Raw genomic sequence first — 21,780 nt, forward strand, 5'->3', positions numbered from 1 at the left:
TTGTAAATATGCCTGATCTACCAGGGATGTTTGCTTGTGGCGCATTAGGCTGGGTTTATAACGTGCCAAATTCAGATTTATGGCCTACATCATATTATATAACAATCTTATTACATACTATACTATTTCAAGTGACACATATCCCATATGGCTGTGTTGACATTTGCGGAATGCATGAAAGAAACCGCATGAGCAGAAGTTGAAACTGCATCAAACACTTTTCCTCCATTGATTTAAATGAGAGTAACTTCCACATAAATCCACTGGCCAATGCTAACAATAACTTTTAGTTTATTTAACAGTAGACACATCAAGAAAGTAGCATATTGAGACCACATCTATTTGTCTATGCTTTTGCTGCTTTTGATATAAAGCACGTGTTTTTGAACATGTTTGAGTTGTTTGGGCAGACGATATCAGTATTTAGTTTTCGCTGTACCCACATTAGCAAATTTGTGAAATGTATCAGAGTTGGAAGAGGCCTGATCCAAATCCGTTATTTATTTGTGTCACTTGCAGTGTAAATCCACATATGGTGACATTAAAAAATGTATGGCCATTTTTGTCATGCATTCCAACACAAATTCTTCCAAAATTAGTAAAATAATTAGCCCCATGGCAGCATCCTGTATTAGGTAAGAAATGTATTAGGAAAGAATGCACATTATAAAGTATATAAAATACATTATAATACACAGTTAGTGATGTGGGCTACTTTAGCTCTATATTTTCATAGTTAGTAATGTATTGACATTACATAATCCAACACAAATGCATCCACAATGAGTCAAACTAATTTATGTTTAGCAGCTTACAGTATCAATTAAAAAAGGACAGTGCACGATATAATATATTAATGAAAATATTCTGAGCCACTGTCTTCGATAGGAGGCGATATTTTTTTTTATGGAATAAGTTCAATTGTCAGTTATGATGTAAAGCAAACTTTCATTAAAATGTATTTGCAAAATGTTTAACATTAGTTATGTTAAGCTAATTAAAAATGTTCTTTTTGTTACTTCACTTCAAACTACTGTAGGCTTGTCAAAGTATTACACAATATATAACAGGAAACAAAAAATAATAATACGTGACATCAAAGGACATTTTGGCATTTTTGTCATACAAATATTGTCAAATAATTTGCAAGATCCTAATAACATTTCTGATATTGTCATGTGCATTTTTTGGTGTTGTGTTGGGCAGTGCAAGCTACTATGTCCTGTATGCATAAATAATCTTAAGGCCTCACACACACTATTACGGGTCTACATCAGAAACAAGTAAAAATACAGCTTAGAGTGGTTATTAAATCCTAACTTAATGTTAACTGCAGTGCGTAATGCAGTGGTTGTGCTTCTAAACCCACATGAACCCGATCCAGATAGAACCAGAATTCCTTGTTTGCTGCATGAAGGGGCTTGCAATGCAATTTAAGGCTGTTGAAGCTTATGTATGTCCAAAAAAAAAAAAAAAAACACACTAACACAACACAAGTCCATATGAGTGCGCTTTATTGTTCGTTGTCAACAACGTAACAATGTCGGTATGTAAAGGATGGTCAATTTGGTTCTCTTCTCCTGTCGTGAACCCACCGCTTCCCACCTCACGAAACTGAGACCGTCTGGATCAAAGTCTCGTTTTGGGTTTTTTATCAGAGCATACACACACACAGACACACACATACTCGTCTTTGCCAATTGTGAGGTCCACTTTATTTTAGTACACATCTGCATGTACACACGCTGCTCTTCCTGTTTGTTAGCGCTGCTGTGTAACGGCCTGTAAACAGCATTTGATCAGCCTTCTCAGACTCGAGCCACTCAGTCGACCACTTTAAACCGATGCAGCAATGAGAAACCAACTACAAAATGTTGTAAGCAGGGCAAAATGACGTTTTAACTCCGTGTATGTGTGTGTGTGTTAGCCATGTGAAATCAATCTGGAGATTAACATCTGGATGGTCCAGATGTCCCATTAATGGTTGCACATTTGTCTTAACCTGCGCGGGTTTTCTGCAGTCTAACCTTACACGATTGTTTACTAAATTAAATACAGATAAAACACACAAAGTTTGGGGACTTTTTTTCCCTGTATTCTGATTCCTTTGTGAAACATTTTCCCCACGTTGTAGCAATTCCTGCACGTAGCAGTATGTGCTAGGACAAGAATGAGGCAGTAGAACAGTTGTATAGACGCAAAAGAGAAATCTCCCACCATAAATATAAGGAACAAGCTTCAATCAGTACCACAACACATAAGGTTCTCAGAGGATGTTGTAAAAAAAATGGGACCGCATTTCTGGGATGGCAGAAACACACGATAAATGACTTGAATAAAAGTGGGAAAACTTGTATGTCTGTTAGCTAATGAGTGTTAAAAGTTCAGGGACAGTGTTAAAAAACAATTACATTAACACCATTCAGTCATAAAATACCGTTTGTCAAGGATGGGAAACTGATATTTTGTTCAAATTGGGTGGCACCTGGTTTTGACTCTGATTGGTGTCTATTTGAAATTGACATAAATTGTGCCCTCCATTGCTGCTTTATATGAGCTGTCTAAAATGGATTAAATAAAAGATAAGTGTTTGGAATGGAAATTTTGTAATGTGTTTAAATTAAGGTAGTGACGCATGGGGTATTTTCCCCACACTGTATCGTGTTGGCATGAACACTCTTTAGTGTTAATCTAAACACTCAATAGTGTTATAACTAATGTAGAGTCAACACTTCCTTTTGTTGCTTGCAACAAGATATTGAAAGTAGTAAATGTTACTTTAACACCAGGTAGTGTGGATGTATATCGACACCCCGTGCTAAAATTAACACCCTTTGGAATTGTTTAATTAACACCAGCAGATTTCCAGTGCAGTTTCTGGTTCACAGACAACTAGACCACCATTCCGCCTAAATGGTAAAATAAATTCCACTCGTAAAAATAATGAATGCTGTTTTGTGTGTGTGAGTGTGTGTGTGTGTGGGGTGGGGGGTTGGTTGTACAGTAGTTAGTAATCAAGCTTCTTTCAACTTCATGGAGAATGACTTCATACATTTGGATGGACTACACTCGACAACGTTTACATTCTGTGATGGGAGCAACAGTTCCCTCATAACTCAAAAAGTGACTACTTCCTGGTTCGTGGCGAAAAACATTGGCATGGATGGGATTGCATCATTTATATTTTAGGTTGAGGAACCGTCCCATTATAATAAAACAACCATCACCACAGCTATATTTCTCTCGAAAAGGGAACAGAATTATAGCATTACATTTTGTCTGTTTGTTGAGAAGCATGTTACTTATGAGGCTATTTTCTGGTTCAAGGAGAATGGCATGAAACATAAGTGATTAAACAGACGGGACTGTACCATTTGCATTCTGGGGTGGTGCATGGCTGAGGAAGGTGGGAAAGGCGGAAAAAAAAAATCAATGTTTTCTTGGTTCTCTTGAGGTTGTTTGGTGCCAAGAAACCGGGATGTTGTTCGTGTGCCAAGCTGCATGTCAATGAGGTAAAATAAAGGGCTGGAAGAAAGGGCATGAGGGGAACGGGGGTGCACAATAAGGCTGCCAGATGCTCCTCATAATGTCTAAAGCTGACACTTGTTGGAGGAAAGTCCACACAATGAATAGTCACTTTAGTCCTCATCTGTTACGCAGGGGTTTATTAAGTCCATCAAAGAAGAAGAAGAAACTATCTTTTTCAGAGTGACGGGGGTGCGCACAGCAGTAACTTTGAGGTTTGATAATGTTCTCAAAAGCACTGCAGTTTTCCTTAGGAAGTCTTCCAACATCTTTCCAGAAAGCAGTCCCCTCTCACACTCATTGTGTTCTATCATGACAACCGGAGCAACCCAACTAAACCAAAGAAAGAGTACACTCTCATCTTTCAATGAAAAAAAGATTGTTTGCAGATTCTCAATTCTTTCGTGTGATAGGCTCCACTCGGCTTCACCTAAATGAGGACAAGCGCACGAGGAAATGGATGAATGCATTATTGTTTGTCTATATGTGCCGTGCGATTGACTGGAGTGTACCCCGCCTCCACTCAAAGTCAGCTGCGATAGGCTCCAGCACACCCACCACCTAATGAGACCTACAGAAAATGGATTGATTGAAATAACAAGCCTTTTGTTTGTAAAGTCAATCATTCAGCTTTAGTTTTCACTTTCTAATTAATTCAACATCTCAGTTGTGGCGTTCCCACTCTCTCATGACCTTGTGCCGTTACATTCTCAGCCCCCCGGCTCCTTCAACAACGAGCACATCCTGCCGCAGCCAAAACATTTCAATCACTGTCACCACGATTTGGGTCAAAGTGGAACCGCCGACGATAATGAACAGCGCAGACGCTTTTCAGCCGCTGCAGTTCACATGCTAATTTATGCAAAGAGTCCAAAGCCAATTGCGATGGTCCATCACGGCCCGACTGTACCTACATCTAAAAGTTGACATCAACAAAGTTGAAACCAAAATATAGCAAAACTAATCGCACTGTAAATTTACATGACCAAAATCATACTTTGTTTGTCTTCAAATGCTTCAAATGTATTGTGTTGACACCTTCTTGTGGCATGTTGGTGCCGCTAAACTATATTAAAGTGAATTGAGGAGATTAATTTATACAAAAGTAGTGCTTTGCTACCATCTTGTGGTATCTACAGGCGATTATCAATATTTTTAAGAGTTATGTCAATTACTTATGGATTTTTGCTATCATGCATCGTCTTAATTATTGTAATATAGCTTGTACTTTCACTTCATCTTTTAATATTTATTTGCTTTATAGAAAATTATTTTTGCCTGATTCTCTTATTTTGTGGCTTGAAAAAAAATTTGAGGACATTTTATGATTATTATTGGCATTTTTAATCTTCTGCATTCCCAGAAAGGTGTACTTGTCAAACCGTGGTTTACTGGGTTATTTTGCCACGTTTCACTGACAAACATCATCAAACTAACTAATTTTGCTTTTTTTTCTTGTGTCATAGATGAACAGATGACGTGACCTTCAGCCTTTCCTTTCTTCTGTCCTTTCGGCTGAGGTAGTAGATTGAATAGTTGTGGGGTTTGTGTCCCCTCTGAGATAACTATACAATCTACTGTCTTTGCCCGTGAGACAGCTCGTTCACCGACAAGGTGGACAAAAATACCACAAACTGAGCCCTTCCTCCCATCCCACTAAAATTAATGGTGAGTGGAGCCTAGCGAGGTGAGGTAGTAGGTTGTATAGTTTGTGGGATGCTGCCAGGCCCCCCTAGAGGTGCTAACTATACAGTCTATTACCTTTCTTGAGGGGCACAAAGTGAAGCTCATTGCACATTGCCATCATTGGAAAAAACATTTTTTGTGGGGTCTTTGAGATTATCTGGATCAACCTAGTGAGGCTGATATATCATCGTTCGCGGTTAACCGCTTCCCGATTGCCCGGGCAACTTATGGGCAACTTACCCGACCGGGCAAGCATTTTTTAAAGCAGCCAAATATCTTTAATTTCGACGAAAACCTACGATATTTCGGGCGAAAATTGACAGCCGGAAGTTTTCTTACCTTCTGCGCATCTTACGTTGGAAGTGCGCATGTTTGGAATTGTTATTTCCGTTTCCGTTTATTACCGAACATGGAGAAACGTGCGACTATTACAAAGTTTTTTTTCGAGAATTCCAAAGCCAAGCCCTCCAAAACAAACGGATAAAGAGCCTCAGCCATCAACATCGGGAGTTAAACGAAGGACGAAGGGAAAATCCAAAATCCCAGCACTATTTAAGCAACGTTGTGACGCTACTAGTACAGTTACGAGTACATCTTCCGGTGACGATACAGAGGCCACCTCAACGGCCTGGTCTTAAAGGAATACACAAATTTCCCACACTCATAATTTACTCATGTGATTACTCAATTAATAGGCTCTCCTGGATTTAAAATTGATAATCTGGATTGCTGTAATATCATTTTCCCAATTTAACATGCAGATTTGTTAATTATTAAAACTACAATTAACATTTTCAATAACTGCACAGGATGATACATGCTGTTGCGAGTAGGGTTTCATGGTTGATGATGAAAACAAGATTAATTTATGCTTATCAGATTATATGTTTATTTACATTTGTGGCACACATTTTACAACCATAAACATTTTATTCTTAGTCTAGCTTTCACAGGACCAGTTCTACCTGCCAGCTGCCATCTCCTTACGGACATATGCTTCATTGACTGTTTCTTAATGCCTGCAACGTCTGCAACATAGAACTCATGAAGGAATAGCATAATCCTGGGTCAGCAGACACCTAATTAATGTGTTAATACATGATACATTTTTATATAAGCAACCCTTATGATTGTAACGTATTTTTAATTCTTTCTAGGCAGGAACTGTCCGAACAAAAAATTCATGCAATTTGTAATTAGACACTTTGTCATACAAAAAGTCACTCAGGGCAAGGTAATTTAATCTTCGGGCAAGAGAAAAAAAATTGTCACTTGCCCAAGTTGGGCAAGTAATTTGGCCACTCGGGCAAGGCAAATTTTAGTGGCACTTGCCCTATGGGCAAGCAGTTTTTAAAGTTAACTTTGAACCCTATATATATATATATATATATATATATATATATATATATATATATATATATATCAGGTTTCAAAAGTGTATTTCACTTGCAAAAAATCCACCCAATGTGTGTTTGATTGGTCTTTCAGTATTTGTGCATGAGAAATTAGAGCATTATTTTGACCACAAAAATGCATATAGGCAGTAACAACAGGGCCAAAACAACGAGTAAATTAGATTAAAAACATGCAAAATGGGGTCTCAAAAATCAACTTAGCTTCATCCGCTCTGCGCAAAGCATTGTGACTCTTCAAGTAAAAACAGCACTCAACCAATTTCTTTTATTATGTTTCTGTTATGGTTCACAAAGCAGCATGTAGGCGCTATTGAACCAAAATGATATTCTCAATTTGATTAAAAACTCTGGTTAAAAACTGTGCTCCACATGCCCGATACTTATGCGAAGGTATTTTAAAGCATTTTGAAAATCTTTTATTCCAAAATCTTGTTCTTGCACTGTATGTATTTATGCATGTAATTTTAGTTTCTTTATTTACTTTGCTTTAAATGTCTTTAGTGTTGAGTTACCTTGTGTATGAATTGCACAATATACAGTACATAAAGCTACCTTGCCTGTATTAAACGGCGTAACTACAATTTTGTCCTCCTCAATATTCCCCCTTTAAAAAAGGTGAAAATTCCAGTTTTTCCAGGTCGCACGTTTCACACAAAATAGTGATGTCACGTCCGTCTGCTTCCAGTGATCCATACATGTCAAGTACATAGTACTGTGTCGGGCTGTCTGTCACAAAAATCTATCCGCTATTGATTATACCATTGATTAAACGGGTAAACTCTTTGACAGCAAACCAGCATGCATCCCCAAATAACAATGTTTTTCTCACGCTAGGCTGCTCTTTTAGCCGTGGATGCGAGGACTTTTATGAAGGAAAATACAAGTAAATAAAATAGAATAAAAAATCTGAACTAAAAAATCCAATGAATGATCAAGTTGCAGCCGTCATGCTCACCTGTTGTCGCCCGCCGAGCACCAAGAACGCCATTACAGCTGATGGCATTGAGAGCACATCTCTGCAGGCGTGAGTGAGCCCACGACCCGCTGGAAGTATATTTAATTCTAAGACTGTTCTAATAGCTTTCTTGGATCCTTGAATATGATCTAAATGGAGACATCTTTGCAGACATTTATTTTCAAAACATTTCTCAAAACTGCCCACAAGCGCCACACTCCAGCAGTGTTGGTTTGCAAGGCCCAGTAGAAACTTAAACACAGTGTTTTGTTCTGAGACAGCTAATATGGCACAATATTTGCAAAGTATGCAAATTATTTTTTAAGTAAATCAAATTGAGTTAACTGAGTTAAATATTTAACTGAGTTAATATTTTTTGGATTAATCTCCTGAATTAACGCTTTAATTTTGACATCCGTAATATATATATATAAATATATATTAGATTTATTATTTATTATTATTTATTATTTATTTATTATTATTTTTTATTATTATTATTTTTATTAAATAAAATTAAAGCGTTAACTCAGTTGATTAATCCCAAATATTTTAACTCAGTTAAATATTTCAATTATATTCAATTAACTCAGCTTGATTTACGTAAAAAATTGCAAATATTGCGCCATATCAGCTGTACATCTTTAGCAAGTCTCAGAACAAAACACCCCGTTCATGTTCCCACTGGGCCTTGCAACACTGGTGGAGTTTGGCGCTTGTGGGCAGTTCTGAGAAATGTTTAGAAGAAAAATGCCTGTAAAGATCTCTCCATTTAGTTTGTATTCAAGAATCAAAGAAAGCTATTAGAACAGACTTTGAATTAAATATACTTCCTATTTGGTGATTTTGCATCAATTACAAGATATTATTTAATATCTGTTACAAGGTTCGCAAACAATAGTAGTTGAAAAATGTGATTAATCATGGAATTGTTTGTGATTAATTTGTTAAAACAATAATCACTTGACAGCACTATTTTATATATATATATATATATATATATATATATATATATATATATATATATATATATATGTATATACACAGGAGAGGCCACCACTGTGAGTAATGGTGAAAGTAATTCTATTGGCATTTGGTGCGCTCTGTGGAAAAGTGTAACTGGAAGAAAAGCCATCATGAGATGTGAAAGTTGATACTTGAACTTGTGGAAGTTGGGGTCTTTTTTTGTGTACGTTTGTGAAATCGGCCAAATCACATGGGATACACATGTATGGGTTTTTCCTAAAATTAGATCACGTGAAACAAACACCACTGGTACTTTACGGCCTGTGTAAACAAAAGATTGAAGAAAAAAAATCTTAATGTTTTCCAGGAGGAATTTCAGCAAGAAAAAAGGGGCCTTCCTCAAACTGTTCCAACCAAGTTGGAAGTTTAAAATTGCAAAAAATGTTGGAAATAGAAAAAGAATTAAGCAGGCCAAACGAGTTCACCCTTCCACGGACACCACAACACAAATTGACACTGCTGTAGAAAAAAAAAATCTTTGATAATTTGTAATTCAAGTCCCCGTCATGTGAAAATAAAAATAAATAAATAAAAGAAAATCAGGAAAAACGTTGAATCAGTTGTATCTTCGAACAGAAGAGACAACAGAGACACATCTCGGAATTCACTTCACAGCATCATTAATTGTGTTAATTATTATCAAAGGTGTGACTTGTCTCCGTTCCCTTGTTGATGGCTTCAATTCATTTTAGCACTCATTTGTTTATGCATCCATATGCATTCATTCGCTCAAGCACAGCACTCATTCAAAGTAACAATCAAAAGTAAGGGCTTTTTCATGACACTGCACATTCACTAGTGTTAAAGTGTGTCACCCTCAACAGGAATAGAAAGAAGCACACTTGACTTCCTCAAACAACGATTGCCTGAGATGAACATCTAAGTATCACTGTGTCGCACGGCGAGCCACAGAGGAGACGTGATGCACGCGGGTGAGGTGGTCTATGCCTCGTTGGAGGTGCTCATTGCCATCTGCTGCATCCTGGGAAACACTCTGGTCATCTTTGCTGTGCATACCACCAAAAGCCTCGGGCAGCCCACCTTCTGTCTGATCGTTTCGCTGGCGGTGGCAGACTGCGCGGTGGGCATGGTAGCCATCCCGCTGGCCGTGCTGGTGGATGGCAGAGTGTGCACATCCTTTCGAGCCTGCCTCTTCATCAGCTGCGTGGTGATCTTGTTGACTCTGGTTTCCATTCTGTCACTCACGGCCATCTCACTGGACCGCTTTCTCCGTGTGTACGTCCCTCTCAGGTAGATTCATTTATTTAATACTTAATTTTTTTTGTTGCATTCACGTAAGACTTCTTAATTTATATTGTATAAGGCCAAAACGCTGTACCAATGGCCATTATCGAGCTAGCACAGCTCATGCCATGTGTGCATGCGAGCTCACGCACCCTAATGACTCTTAGCAACAGCACCTGTGCTCAGACCGATTCGAGAACTCATGGTAGCACATCTAATTAACCATGTCAGGGGAGGTGCATCACTGGTCACCACACTCCTTAGAGTCATGGTTTTAAATCAAAACCATAAATATCTCTGAACACCATACAAGCAAATAATAAAACAAAGAAATACAATTAACACAAAACATGCATCTATCACCAAAAGAAATAAAAATAACACAAAAACAGTACTGAGGCATTCTGGGAGATTATCACACTGAGGTATTCTGGGAGATTATCACACTGAAGCATTCTGGGAGTTTATCAGATTGAGGCATTTTGGGAGATTATCAGCCTTATCAAGTTAGAGAGATGTGAGTGGTGTTTTTTTTTTTTTTTGCAGTCTATTGTCTAAACATGTGATGTTTCTTGCTTGCAATAACATGAATGATAAGACAGACTACGACATTGTGGACAGCTGCCCTTTTGTCCAGCTTTCTCTTGCACGGTCACTGAAAAAACATATTCACGTAATGTATTTGTCACACTCAATTTGTAGCATAGATGTCTCAGACTTTGGCCAGCAGGCTGTGCTAACATGCACTCTGGAATGCCCCAAAGGGACAGGCTGGATGGCCGGAAGAGTTGTTCAGTCTATCGAGTCGCATGACAAGGCGCATCGTTTGTTTTGGGGGAAATTAGAGACTTTAAAGTGCGCCTTATGGCCGTGAAAATACTGTATGTAAGTACAAGAACTGACGTCACAAAAGCTATTTTTCAAATCCAAACTACTACCTGGACACAGTTACGGAGGTAGTAATTTAACAATGAGTGAGTGTTTTATTGCGCTACGTTGCCATGATGCACATCTGTAACGCATCATTCTGAGCTTTATCTAAAACTTCGGTTGCTTTACTTAGACAAATTATGTGAAAAGTATAAACACATTAAAAATAGAAACCGATAGCCCCCTAGGAGCCATTTTTATTAAGTAAAGAGGGTGGTCAAAATAGATCTTGTCGAGACGAGTTTTTTTTGTTGTTGAAATAAAAGGAACAATTCATAATAAAATAACTACTATCAATAATTAGATATAGACGGCTGCATCGTTACTGACTGGTAAACACGTCTGCCTCACAATGGGTAAGTCGTGGGTTAAGATCCGGTCTCCAGGGTTTACGTGTACCCGTGTCTTCATGGGTTTTCTTCGGGTACTCCGGTTTTCTCCCACATTCCAAAAGCATGCATGTGAGCCGGTCGGTTCATTGAACACTATAAATTGTCCATAGGTGTGAATTTGAGTGTGAATGTTTGTTTTTCAATTTATGCTCTACAATTGGTTGGCAACCTGTTCTTGTCTACAGCTAAAAATGGGCTCCAGCACGCCTACAACCTTTGTTGTCATGGTTTGTAAAGTGGCTGAATGGATGTACCATAATAACTTCAATTATAATTTTCTGCACGCCCATGTTGATGGCACTGACTGAGGAACTTGTCTTTTTTTATGTCACTGCAATCCACATGCATTGGGACTAAGTGGAACCAACAGAACCGGCAAAATAAACAACCAAACCAAATTAACAGTTTTTGATTATCTATGGTAATATTTGTCCCTGATCCCTTGGTCATGGCTTTGGTACATTATAGCATTTATTTGCTTGTTCAAAATGTAATTTCTGGCACTGCACATTCACTCGAGTAGATGGAGACACAATTATCGTCACGGGAGTTATATAAGGGGCCTTGCAACCCCAATTTGATGAACGGATCGCTTTTTTTAAATAATATCATCGATTTTTGGGTTGTGAATTACTAATGTAGATTTGTTTATCAATAACACTTAAAAACATGAAGAGAAAGTGGTGTGATTTAGTTTGATTCAGAATAAGATGTTCGGAAAATGGATGGACAGATGACGGTCAGTCTTATCTGCAACAAACCATCACGGCCTTATTGAAAATAATGTTAGGTACGCAGACTTATACGAGACAAATACGTCATTGTTAACGTGCGAGAGCCCTGCACAGTTGTTTTTTTTTTTGTTTTGTTTTGTTTTTTACATTGAGCTCCGCCTGGCGAATGCCAAATTGTTCCCACACAGTCTCTCCAGCATGTCTTGGCTTAGTCCTCGGGGCCACCTCTCAATAGGAACACCTTACCAGGGAGTATCCTAACAAGATTCCAACCCACCTCATCTGGCTCCTCTCCATGAGCAAGAGCAGCGGCTTGACTCTCAGATGAACAAGCTTCTCACCTTATCTCTAATAGACAGCTTGGACATCCGACGGAGGAAACTAATTTCGGCAAGATGTAATACTGAGACCACTAAAACGGATGCCATCAACGCCTCAGTTGCGCCTAGAAATTCAGTCCATAAAGGTTATGAACAGAATTGTTGACAAAGGGAGCTTTGGCAGGGTCCAACTCTCATTGGGCACGAATCAGGCTTTCTGTCGGCAATGTGGACCAAACTCTAACATCGGTCGTGAAGGAACAGCCCCTACTAGGGCGTAAAGATCACCCGAGCTACACGGTCCTATTCCTACTCCAAGTCCATAATGCACATATAGACTGATCGAGCGAACTCCCTTGAGTACCCTGCCGAGAGTGTAGAGCTGGTAGTTGTTCTACAGCCAGGATGAAAACCACACTGCTCCTTCTGAATCTGAGATTCATCTTCCAAAGGGACACTCCGCTCCAGCACCCCTTAATATACCTTACCGGGCAGGGTGATCTCCCTGTAGTTGGAACACACCCTCCAGTTACCTTCCTTAAAAAGGGGAAACACTAACGAGGTCTGTCAATGCAAAGGCACCGTTCCCAATGTCTATGCTATTTTGCAGACACCTAAAAACCAGGACAGCCCTGGGATCTTGCCCCGAGGAGCTTTTTAGCCAGCTCTGTGAGTTGAGAATCTGATTGCTCAATGGGAAGGCATGTCGGTGAAATTGAGGAGGTCGGTCGGCAGTGCAAAGTGAATATATCCAGATATATGGAGCAAAGTAAGTGTTGTGTGTAGGGTATTCATAAGTGGGCACTATATGGAAAAGTGAAATGTCTGGCCAACAATACGACACAGGCTTCATACATCGGGTGGGTCTGAGAGAATGAAAATAAGTTTATGGTGGATGAGAATTGCATTTAGTCTCGCAAACAAACATCGGCTATTGCGATTACCGTAAGTCTTAATAAAATTGTATCAGCGGTACCTTGGGACCAGTGGCAAGGACGGTGGGCAGTGTCACGAAATGAAGCTCCATCTTTTAATTCTTCTTAAAAGTTATTTGCGAAAACACACACCAACTTCACAACACTTGTATCTCCCCATGACGCTAAAAGCATGCTGATGAAGCATCCATTCTGTCTTGTTTCCAGGTACAAAAGGACGGTCACACAAAGACATTCATGGGCCGCGGTTTCAGCATGTTGGCTTGTCGCGCTGCCTCTGAGTTTCGCACCCATGCTCGGCTGGCACAACGAAGACCCCACCTTCCCGGAGTCCCACAACTCCACATTCACCTGTCAGTTCATTGCCGTGATCCCCATGTCCTACCTGGTCTACTTCAACTTCTTCCTCTGCAGCCTGACACCGCTGCTAGTCATGTCGGCGCTGTACGGCTACATTTTCTGCGTCATTCGTGGCAACCTCAGAGAAAAGCCAGGCAACGGAGCCCAGGCCAAATCTCACATTTACCTGAAGAAAGAGAAACTGCTAGCAGGCTCTCTTGCCCTGGTCTTGACCCTTTTTGCCCTCTCCTGGATCCCATTGCATGTGCTGAACTGCGTTGCCTACTTTGAAATTGCCGCAGTGCCGGTGACCGCTTTCCACGCCGGCATTCTTTTGTCTCACGCCAATTCTGCCGTGAATCCGGTGGTGTACGCCTTTAAGATACGCAAGATCAGGATGGCATACCTGAAGATCTGGAGGAGATGCCTCACATGCGGGGACGAGCTCCAAGGCTCTCAGTCTAGCCAGACCACAGACAACAACCAAAGTAGCAACAGTGTGGACAACAATGTGCCATTAAATGCTTAAAAGTGGTCATTTTATGGAAAATTAAAATTTTTTATGCTTGTATTCAGCATACTGATTTCCATACGCTTGTGGTGGCTTGGCCAAAACCATTCTCCACAGGTGTGATCCCACTGAGCTGTATTGAGTTTTGGTGGATGCACAGACTTTTCATAATTGGCACGAGATGCGAGAGGATTGGTGCGTCTCCCGACAGGCCTGCACCACATACATACAGTGTAGCACATGATGTGCAGAAGAGTTAAAACTAGGACCTAACAGCATTAGCTTCTGATGATCGAGCGGCATTTGCTTGACTGTTTAATTGATTTTAATTGCAACATGGCTAACTAATGCTCCATACTGTATTTTTCTCTCAAACACTTTGTTTCAGTTGCAGTTTTTTTGTTGTTGTTGTGCTTTGAATAAAATTGAGTTGCACTGAGATTGTCATGTGAAATTATTGATGCACTGTGGGTGTTTTTGTGTTTGAGTATGTGTCCAAGTACTAAATACACAGAGGTGCTCTGAAGTGTTCTATCCACGAGTGAAAATGGGTTTTTTTTCATCTGTGACGGTGTCTATGTCTGCCCTGTGACTGGCTGGCGACCAGTTCAGGGTGTAGTGTGCTTTTCGCCCGAAGTCAGCTGGGATAGGCTCCAGCACCCTCCCGCAACCCTGTACAAGATAAGCGGTGTGGATAATGACATGACATGACAATTTCAACATAATAATGACCGATTTAACATTGAAAAACAATATTACATATACAACTTAATCTGTATAGCGCATTTAATAACAGTTGCAGCTGAAACAAAGTAGCAACAATCCGATAACAAAGTAACAAAGACAGTGAAAGCATCCGTCCATCCATTATCTGTGCCGCTTCTCCTCAGAAGGGTCGCGGGGGGTGCTGGAGCCTATCCCAGCTATCTTCAGGCAGTAGGCGGGCTTACACCCTGAACTGGTTGCCAGCCAATCGCAGGGCATACAGAGACGAACAACCATCCGCGCTCACACTCATACCTAGGGGCAATTTAGATTGCTCAATCAACCTGCCATGCATGTTTTTGGAATGTGGGAGGAAACCGGAGTACCCGGAGGAAACCCACGCATATATATATATATATATATATATATATATATATAACACTGTGTTTAAGTTACCACTGGGCCTTGCAAAGCAACACTGTTGGAGTGTGGCGCTTGTGGGCAGTTTTGAGAAATGTTTCATAAATAAATGTCTGCAAAGATGTCTCCATTTAGTTCGTATTCAAGAATCCAAGAAAGCTTTTAGAACAGTCTTTGAATTAAATATAATTCATATTTGGTGATTTTGCATCAATCCAAGATATTATTCAAGTAAATATCTGTTATAAGCTTCATAGTTGTTTAAAAATGTAATTAATCATGATTAATCATGGATTTTTTTGTGATTAATTAGTTACAAAAAATAATCACTTGACAGCACTAATATATATATATATATATATATATATATATATATATATATATATATATATATATATATATATACATATATGTATATAGCTGGAACAAAGCGCTATCCATATGCATGTTAAGATATTACTCAAGTAAATATCTGTTACAAGCTTCACAGAAAAATTGAAATTACGTTAAACACGGTTAATTACGGAAATTTTTTTGTTGTGATTAGTTTAAAAAGGAATTATTTTACAGCACTTTGATTTGAAGTAAATTGTGACTTAAAACAAAATTGAAATACATTAGAAAATTGTATTTTAAACTTTAACTCACATTTTTCATTCCTACGGTAAAATCAGCTCTCTAAAATTACAGAAAGTAAAACCACTCACCCTTATGAGCTATATGAACAGTTTGCAGCGTTTGCAGCGTGCCCGTCATCTAGTTGCTCAATTACGCACTCTCTACCTCTATGAAGGGAGTAAAGTGGTTTGACAAACATCCGCACTGTAGTGTCTTTCCTGTATTATTTTTGAAGCAACGTGGACATTAACGTGCAGCTAATTGCGGTTCGGTATCTCAAGTGGAACCAAGCGAGGCACTTATATTCAAGATCATGATGGAGCACCGTCATTAAAATTGCCATTACTCTGGATTCATCAAAAAAATCCAATGGGAGATTAAAGAAATACATTGGCACCTTGCCTTACAAGTTTAATTCATTCCATTAACTCAGGTCATTAAAACTAAAATTAAAGAGTCCTTTGCCCCGGTGTCCCGAAGCGAGACCCGATATTCCTTGCGAATGGAGGAGGACCAGACAAGAGCCAATATCAGCTGGTCTTCCCATTTGTTACCAGAGGAACATTAAAAAAATGGACACGTTATAGCGCTGCTAAGAAGGACTTGCGGGAGGCAAACCAGCATGCTGCTGTACACCGATTCACGGTTAAAAATGAACTTTTCATTTTCTGTTTTTTTTTCCAGTATCCACGATTGCTTCTGAAACAATGTGAATTTTGCCTTTGTGGGACTAATAAGGCTCACCTTATCTTCGTGTTACAGTGAACTCCAGCCTCTTCACGATTTGCGATGCTCTACAGAAAATTTTAGAAAAAAAAGAATAGCCGATTTTTTCAGCATAGTGGTGAGTCGGTTCAACAGAAAAAAAAAACACAGGTGAGTTCATGGCCTGCCAACTACAAATATCACAATTTATCACAAATCTGTCTTAACTCCAGCACTAACTGTAGTTTAGGATGAGTTCCCACCGTTATCAGCTGTTAACTTCTAGCACTACCAATAGGAATATTGACTTTACTTTACATGCTCTTGAAAAGTTTACCACCAATTGATGCATCACTGAGTAAAAAAATGTTTTTTTTTTTTTTAAGATGACAATAAATTTTTCGACATTGCCTCGCTTGCTTATCGTGCATGCGCGCAGCAATCAGCGCTAATGCATCCATCTCCAATTAAAGTTATATTTAAAAAGCTTTGCCAAAAAGCATCCTTCCTGTAATTACATTGGGACCACATCCTGTGAGAACACACACACACACCCACACACACTTCTAACTACTACTGCAGAAAACAACGTCCCTCCCCTCAATCACTGGCCAGCATTCACAGACTAGAGAGAGAGCGAGAGAAAGAGAGAGTGGGGTGATACTCTGCAGAATCTGTGCAGACTGCATTCATTCAACATCTCCAACACGATGGACGGTAGAAAAGTGGAAGCCAGAACTTCAGCCCAATCGCATCCATAGGGGGTGAACCATGTCTTCCTCTCCTGGGGTGAAGGTACGGGAGCACTTGGACACAGTTTACGTCTCGGTGGAAGCGGCCATTGCCCTGGCATCGGTGGTGGGTAACGTGCTGGTGGTACTGGTGGTGTGCGTGAACCGGGCCCTGCGGAACACCACCTTCTGTTTCATCGTGTCATTGGCGGCGGCCGATATCGCGGTGGGCATCCTGGTCATCCCACTGGCTGTCACCATCAGCTTGGGTATCAGTACGCAGTTCTACACCTGCCTGTTCCTGTCCTGCCTGCTGGTGATCATCACTCAGGGTTCGATTTTGTCGCTGCTCGCCATCGCCGTCGACCGCTACCTGAGGGTCAAGATACCCATCAGGTGAACGGGGGAGGGGGAAGGAAAAAGCAGCCCGCATGTTTTGCTCTTCTAACCATGATTTGGGTTTTCTATTAATTCCCCAGAAGTGTCTTTGGAGGAACTAGTAGGTTCTGAGCTGCAGCCTGCAACCCAAATTTAAAACCTACAGCCTTGCTTTAAACCATAACTTGAAATCCTAACCCTTGCGTGAAACCCTGGGGCAGACTTCAAACTTTCGTTTTTCAAAGCAAATCTTGAAAACTTAAATTAAAAATCCTAAAATCCCTCTCCCACTGAGTGGGAAACAATTGCGAGTTTTTTTTAAAGGGAAACAATTGCGAGTTTTTTTTAAAGGCATCGAATGTTGCGTTCACGTCCAAATTCCAGTCTAATCCCAGTTTGAAAATTAAACTCTTAATTTGAAACCCTAAATTGGCTTCAACATCTACCGTAACCATTGTGTGAAACCCTGACGCTGGCTTGAAACTGTCTTGAAATCTTAAATCCCTATTTGGAAACCCAATCTCCAATTTGAAATCCCAATTTAAAACCCAAGCACTATCTTCAAAAACTAATATGAAACCCAAATCTTGAAACATGACATTGAAACACTACCCTTTGTTTGAAACACTAACTCTGTCTTGAAAACATAATTTCAAACCTGAATCTTAAAACCCTAACCGTTGTTTCTGATGCAAATTTGGAAACCTAACCCTTGTATGAAACCATAACCCAGGCTTGAAGCCCTAATTTGAAAATATAAACTTTGCTTCCAACCATAATTTGAAGATGTAATCCTTATGTCCTAATTTCAAAACCCTGTCTTGAAGCACTATTTTGAAACCCTAACTCCTGTTTGAAACCCAAACCCAAAGTGGGAAATGAAGGTCCTCAAGGGCCAGTAACGTGGTCATTTGTCTCCCTGCTCCAACACAGCTGGTTCAAATGATCATTAGCGAGATCTTGGCACCATAATTTTTCCATAAATTTAATATCCTCTTATATCTAGCTCAACCTCTCTTGTATACTTCCTCCCTCGTTTCTCACATCCTGTTTATCAGAAATCAACACCTGGTTCACCTCTAACGTCATGAAGCTAAACCGTGACAAAACAGAAGATCTGCTGATTGGTACAAAAATCTAAATTCTCCAAAGTTAGCACTCTCTCCATATCGGTTAACCGCGCCACCGCCCCCCAGGAACTGCTTCTTTCTTTGGCCACAGTCTTGCAACTGCAACCCTTTTCTTTGCTCTCCTCCCATAAACTTGAACGGGTCCAGAGCTCTGCACGCCATCACAATCACTCCCTCCTTCCACCACATCACCCCTGTCCTCCAGCAACTTCATTGGCTCCCAGCCAAAGTCCAAATTCAATTTTAGCTACACCTTCATACTTAGAAGCCAATTCACAACCTCCATACCTGTTTACCCTCCTTCAAATTGACACTCCAGTCGACCTGCTCCATCCTTACGCCTTCTCTTCCACCTGCCAGTTTCAGCACCATGGGGAGCAGGGCCTCAGCTCGGCAGGTCCTTGCCACCTGACCACCGCAACTCAGTCCCTCGTACCACTTTCAAGTTCAAAACATACCCATTTAAGATCTCCAGCTCACTGCAACTGCACTGTGTTGTATTTTTTATTTGATATTTGTCTGTGTTAATCTGTCTTTAACTGTTATTTTATTGATGTACAGTGTCCTTGAGGGTCTGTTGAGGGATTATGATCATCACAAAAGCTAACATCAGCTCATTTTGCCAATATGGTCAATTGAAAGACGGTCGACTCCAGTTGTTTACGCCTTTCATCGCACCATATATCCTTTGGCCGATCAATGCACTGTACATCGCAGGCTTTCAGCAAAATTAAAACGTCTGCCCAAATAACTGACACAGGCAGGAGTCTGTTAAAAGGCAGCAGCTGTCTTTTTATGTTCCCCATATCTCACTTGATGGTTTTATTGGTTCCGGACTGTTATCTCAAAAGGTACAGCTCCATCGTGACTCAGAGGCGTGCATACATGGCCGTGTGCCTATGCTGGGTGATCTCCTTCCTGACGGGCCTGGTGCCCATGGTGGGCTGGAACAACCGGCATGTCCTGGGCAACCTGAGTGGCTCCGACTACATGGTGTGCGAGTTCACTGCTGTCATGCGGATGGACTACATGGTCTACTTCAACTTCTTCGGCTGGGTGGTGGCACCCCTGGCCGTTATGATTGCGCTGTATGCCGAGATCTTCCGTGTCATCCGCCAGCGGCTCAATCGGCGGGCAGAGGCCACGTCGGACGGCGAGCGCTACTACCGAAAGGAGCTGAAGCTAGCCAAGTCCCTGGCGTTGGTGGTGTTGCTCTTCGCCGTGTGTTGGCTGCCGCTTCATATCGTCAACTGCCTTGACTTCTTCCACCCGGGCCGCGCCACACCCAAGATGGCCGTGTACGTGGGCATCTTCTTGTCGCATGTCAACTCGGCGCTCAATCCGCTGGTCTACGCCTTCCGGATCAAGCGTTTCCGGGTCACACTGTTGGACGTGGCGCGGGGCTGCATGACGTGCCGCGGTGGTGTGGGGGCAACCCCGTATCCTGGTAGCACGCCGGCACTCACCGCTAAAGTGGACGCGGGCTTGCCGCAAGGTTTGCAGCGTGACGATGACGCTAAGTGAAGCGCTCGTAGCTTTGAATGCAGGTGTGTTCAGTGACACATTAAGCAACGGTTCTCAAACTCATTCCCCGGGACTTTCAGGAGGTCTGAGAGACGCAGTTTGGGGGTAGGACTGAATAATATTTTGAATTAAAATCAACAATCAGAAGAAGCAGAAGAATGCAATCTTGAAATTGCAAAAGGCTGCATTTTGCAAACAAACAAAAAACACTGCTTTCTTTCTGATTGGTGGTAGCCTTTATTTTCTTAGAATCTGTGTAATTTATTTATTTATATGTTGCCTCGATAAACTGTGCTTAAGAAATACAGTCAACATGTTTACATGTCTACAGTGATGAGATTTGTTCTCATTACTATAATATTCTAACTTGTTTATTGATTTATGATATTTTAAGGACACATTTGTTTGATATAATGCTGCTACGTTGTCCTAGAGAATGCTTAAAAAAATGAAAGTCAAAGTGTTTAGTAAGTTAACCATTGTAATTGAATTAGATTTCGTTGCTCATTTACCTTTAATTTATCAAAAGCCTAACCTACGAGACCAAAACATGTATGTAATCAGATACATGTGTTGTGATAAAGATTATTATTATTATATTATTATTTTTATTTATTTATTTAAATTACATGTGAAGAGAAACTTGAAAAAAAAATATTGCACATTGTACTGAAGGGGGGGCGGGATGGGGTTGGGGGTTATCCCAAGACGTGTTCAGCACGAGTCCACCGTTTCCATCATCTCTATGGTTATTATTTTGAAACAATTGATTTTCCACTTGATTCACATTGAATTGCAATATGCAGATGAAACTTTACCAGAATAAAGAAAACATTGCTCGACCATCACAATGTATGCTTGATTGACAGTTTAACCACTGCACAGAAGCACATACATGTGAATGTTTTTTTTCTCTGAAAACATAACACGAGCTGATAAACCCAATGTTTGCTTGAAATGATCATTTGAAATTTCAACCCTTATTTGTCAACCTAAACTTAACTTGAAACACTAATCTATAACCTTAGCGTTATATTAGACACTGTCTTGAAAACCTAATTTCAAACCGCAACCTTAACTTGAAACCCTAATTTAAATGGATGCGCTGAGCTTTAAACACAAATGGACAACTCTGACCCTCGTTTGAAACGTTAACCCAAGCATGAAACGCTCATTTGAAAGATTAACCCCGGCTTCAAATGCTACATGCGAGTTATCTGAACTACAAACACAAATTTTAAACCTTGACCCATGTTTAAAACCCCAATTTGAAGCCATAACCTTGGCTTCAACCCTAATTAGAAATCCTAATCATATTTTGAATCCCTTCCCCTAGTTTAAAACACTGATTTGAAACGCAAACTCAGGCTTGAAACCATAACTTTGGCTTCAAAGACTAAAATGCCTAGCCATTGTTTAAAACCCTAACCCTGGCTTGAACCCTAAATTTAAAACCCGTGCCTCAGCAATTGATACCCTGACCCAGGCTTGAAATCCATTTTTAAAGCCCTAACCTTGTTTGAAAATATCACAGAGAAAGTCTAACCCTACTTTGA

At 40.2% G+C, this 21,780-nt stretch overlaps 2 protein-coding genes across 2 annotated transcripts; both read left to right on the forward strand.

Moving 5' to 3' along the window:
• Positions 1-8,673: 8,673 nt before the first annotated feature.
• Positions 8,674-14,415, forward strand: adora3a.2 (adenosine A3 receptor a.2). Its single transcript, XM_088308968.1, has 2 exons — positions 8,674-9,858; positions 13,371-14,415. The coding sequence occupies exons 1-2, from the start codon at positions 9,530-9,532 to the stop codon at positions 14,029-14,031; spliced, it is 990 nt and encodes a 329-aa protein (XP_088165094.1). The 5' UTR covers positions 8,674-9,529; the 3' UTR covers positions 14,032-14,415.
• A 2,743-nt stretch (positions 14,416-17,158) lies between these two features.
• LOC148327724 (adenosine receptor A1-like) lies at positions 17,159-20,513 on the forward strand. The gene is made up of 2 exons (XM_088309509.1): positions 17,159-17,588; positions 19,552-20,513. Exons 1-2 carry the CDS (start codon positions 17,233-17,235, stop codon positions 20,222-20,224), a joined length of 1,029 nt encoding a protein of 342 aa, XP_088165635.1. The 5' UTR covers positions 17,159-17,232; the 3' UTR covers positions 20,225-20,513.
• Positions 20,514-21,780: the final 1,267 nt, after the last annotated feature.

Source organism: Idiotropiscis lumnitzeri, chromosome 11 (genome assembly GCF_059441095.1).
Source record: "Idiotropiscis lumnitzeri isolate Australia: NSW breed Sydney's pygmy pipehorse chromosome 11, RoL_Ilum_1.0, whole genome shotgun sequence".
NCBI classification, from domain to species: Eukaryota; Metazoa; Chordata; class Actinopteri; order Syngnathiformes; family Syngnathidae; genus Idiotropiscis; species Idiotropiscis lumnitzeri.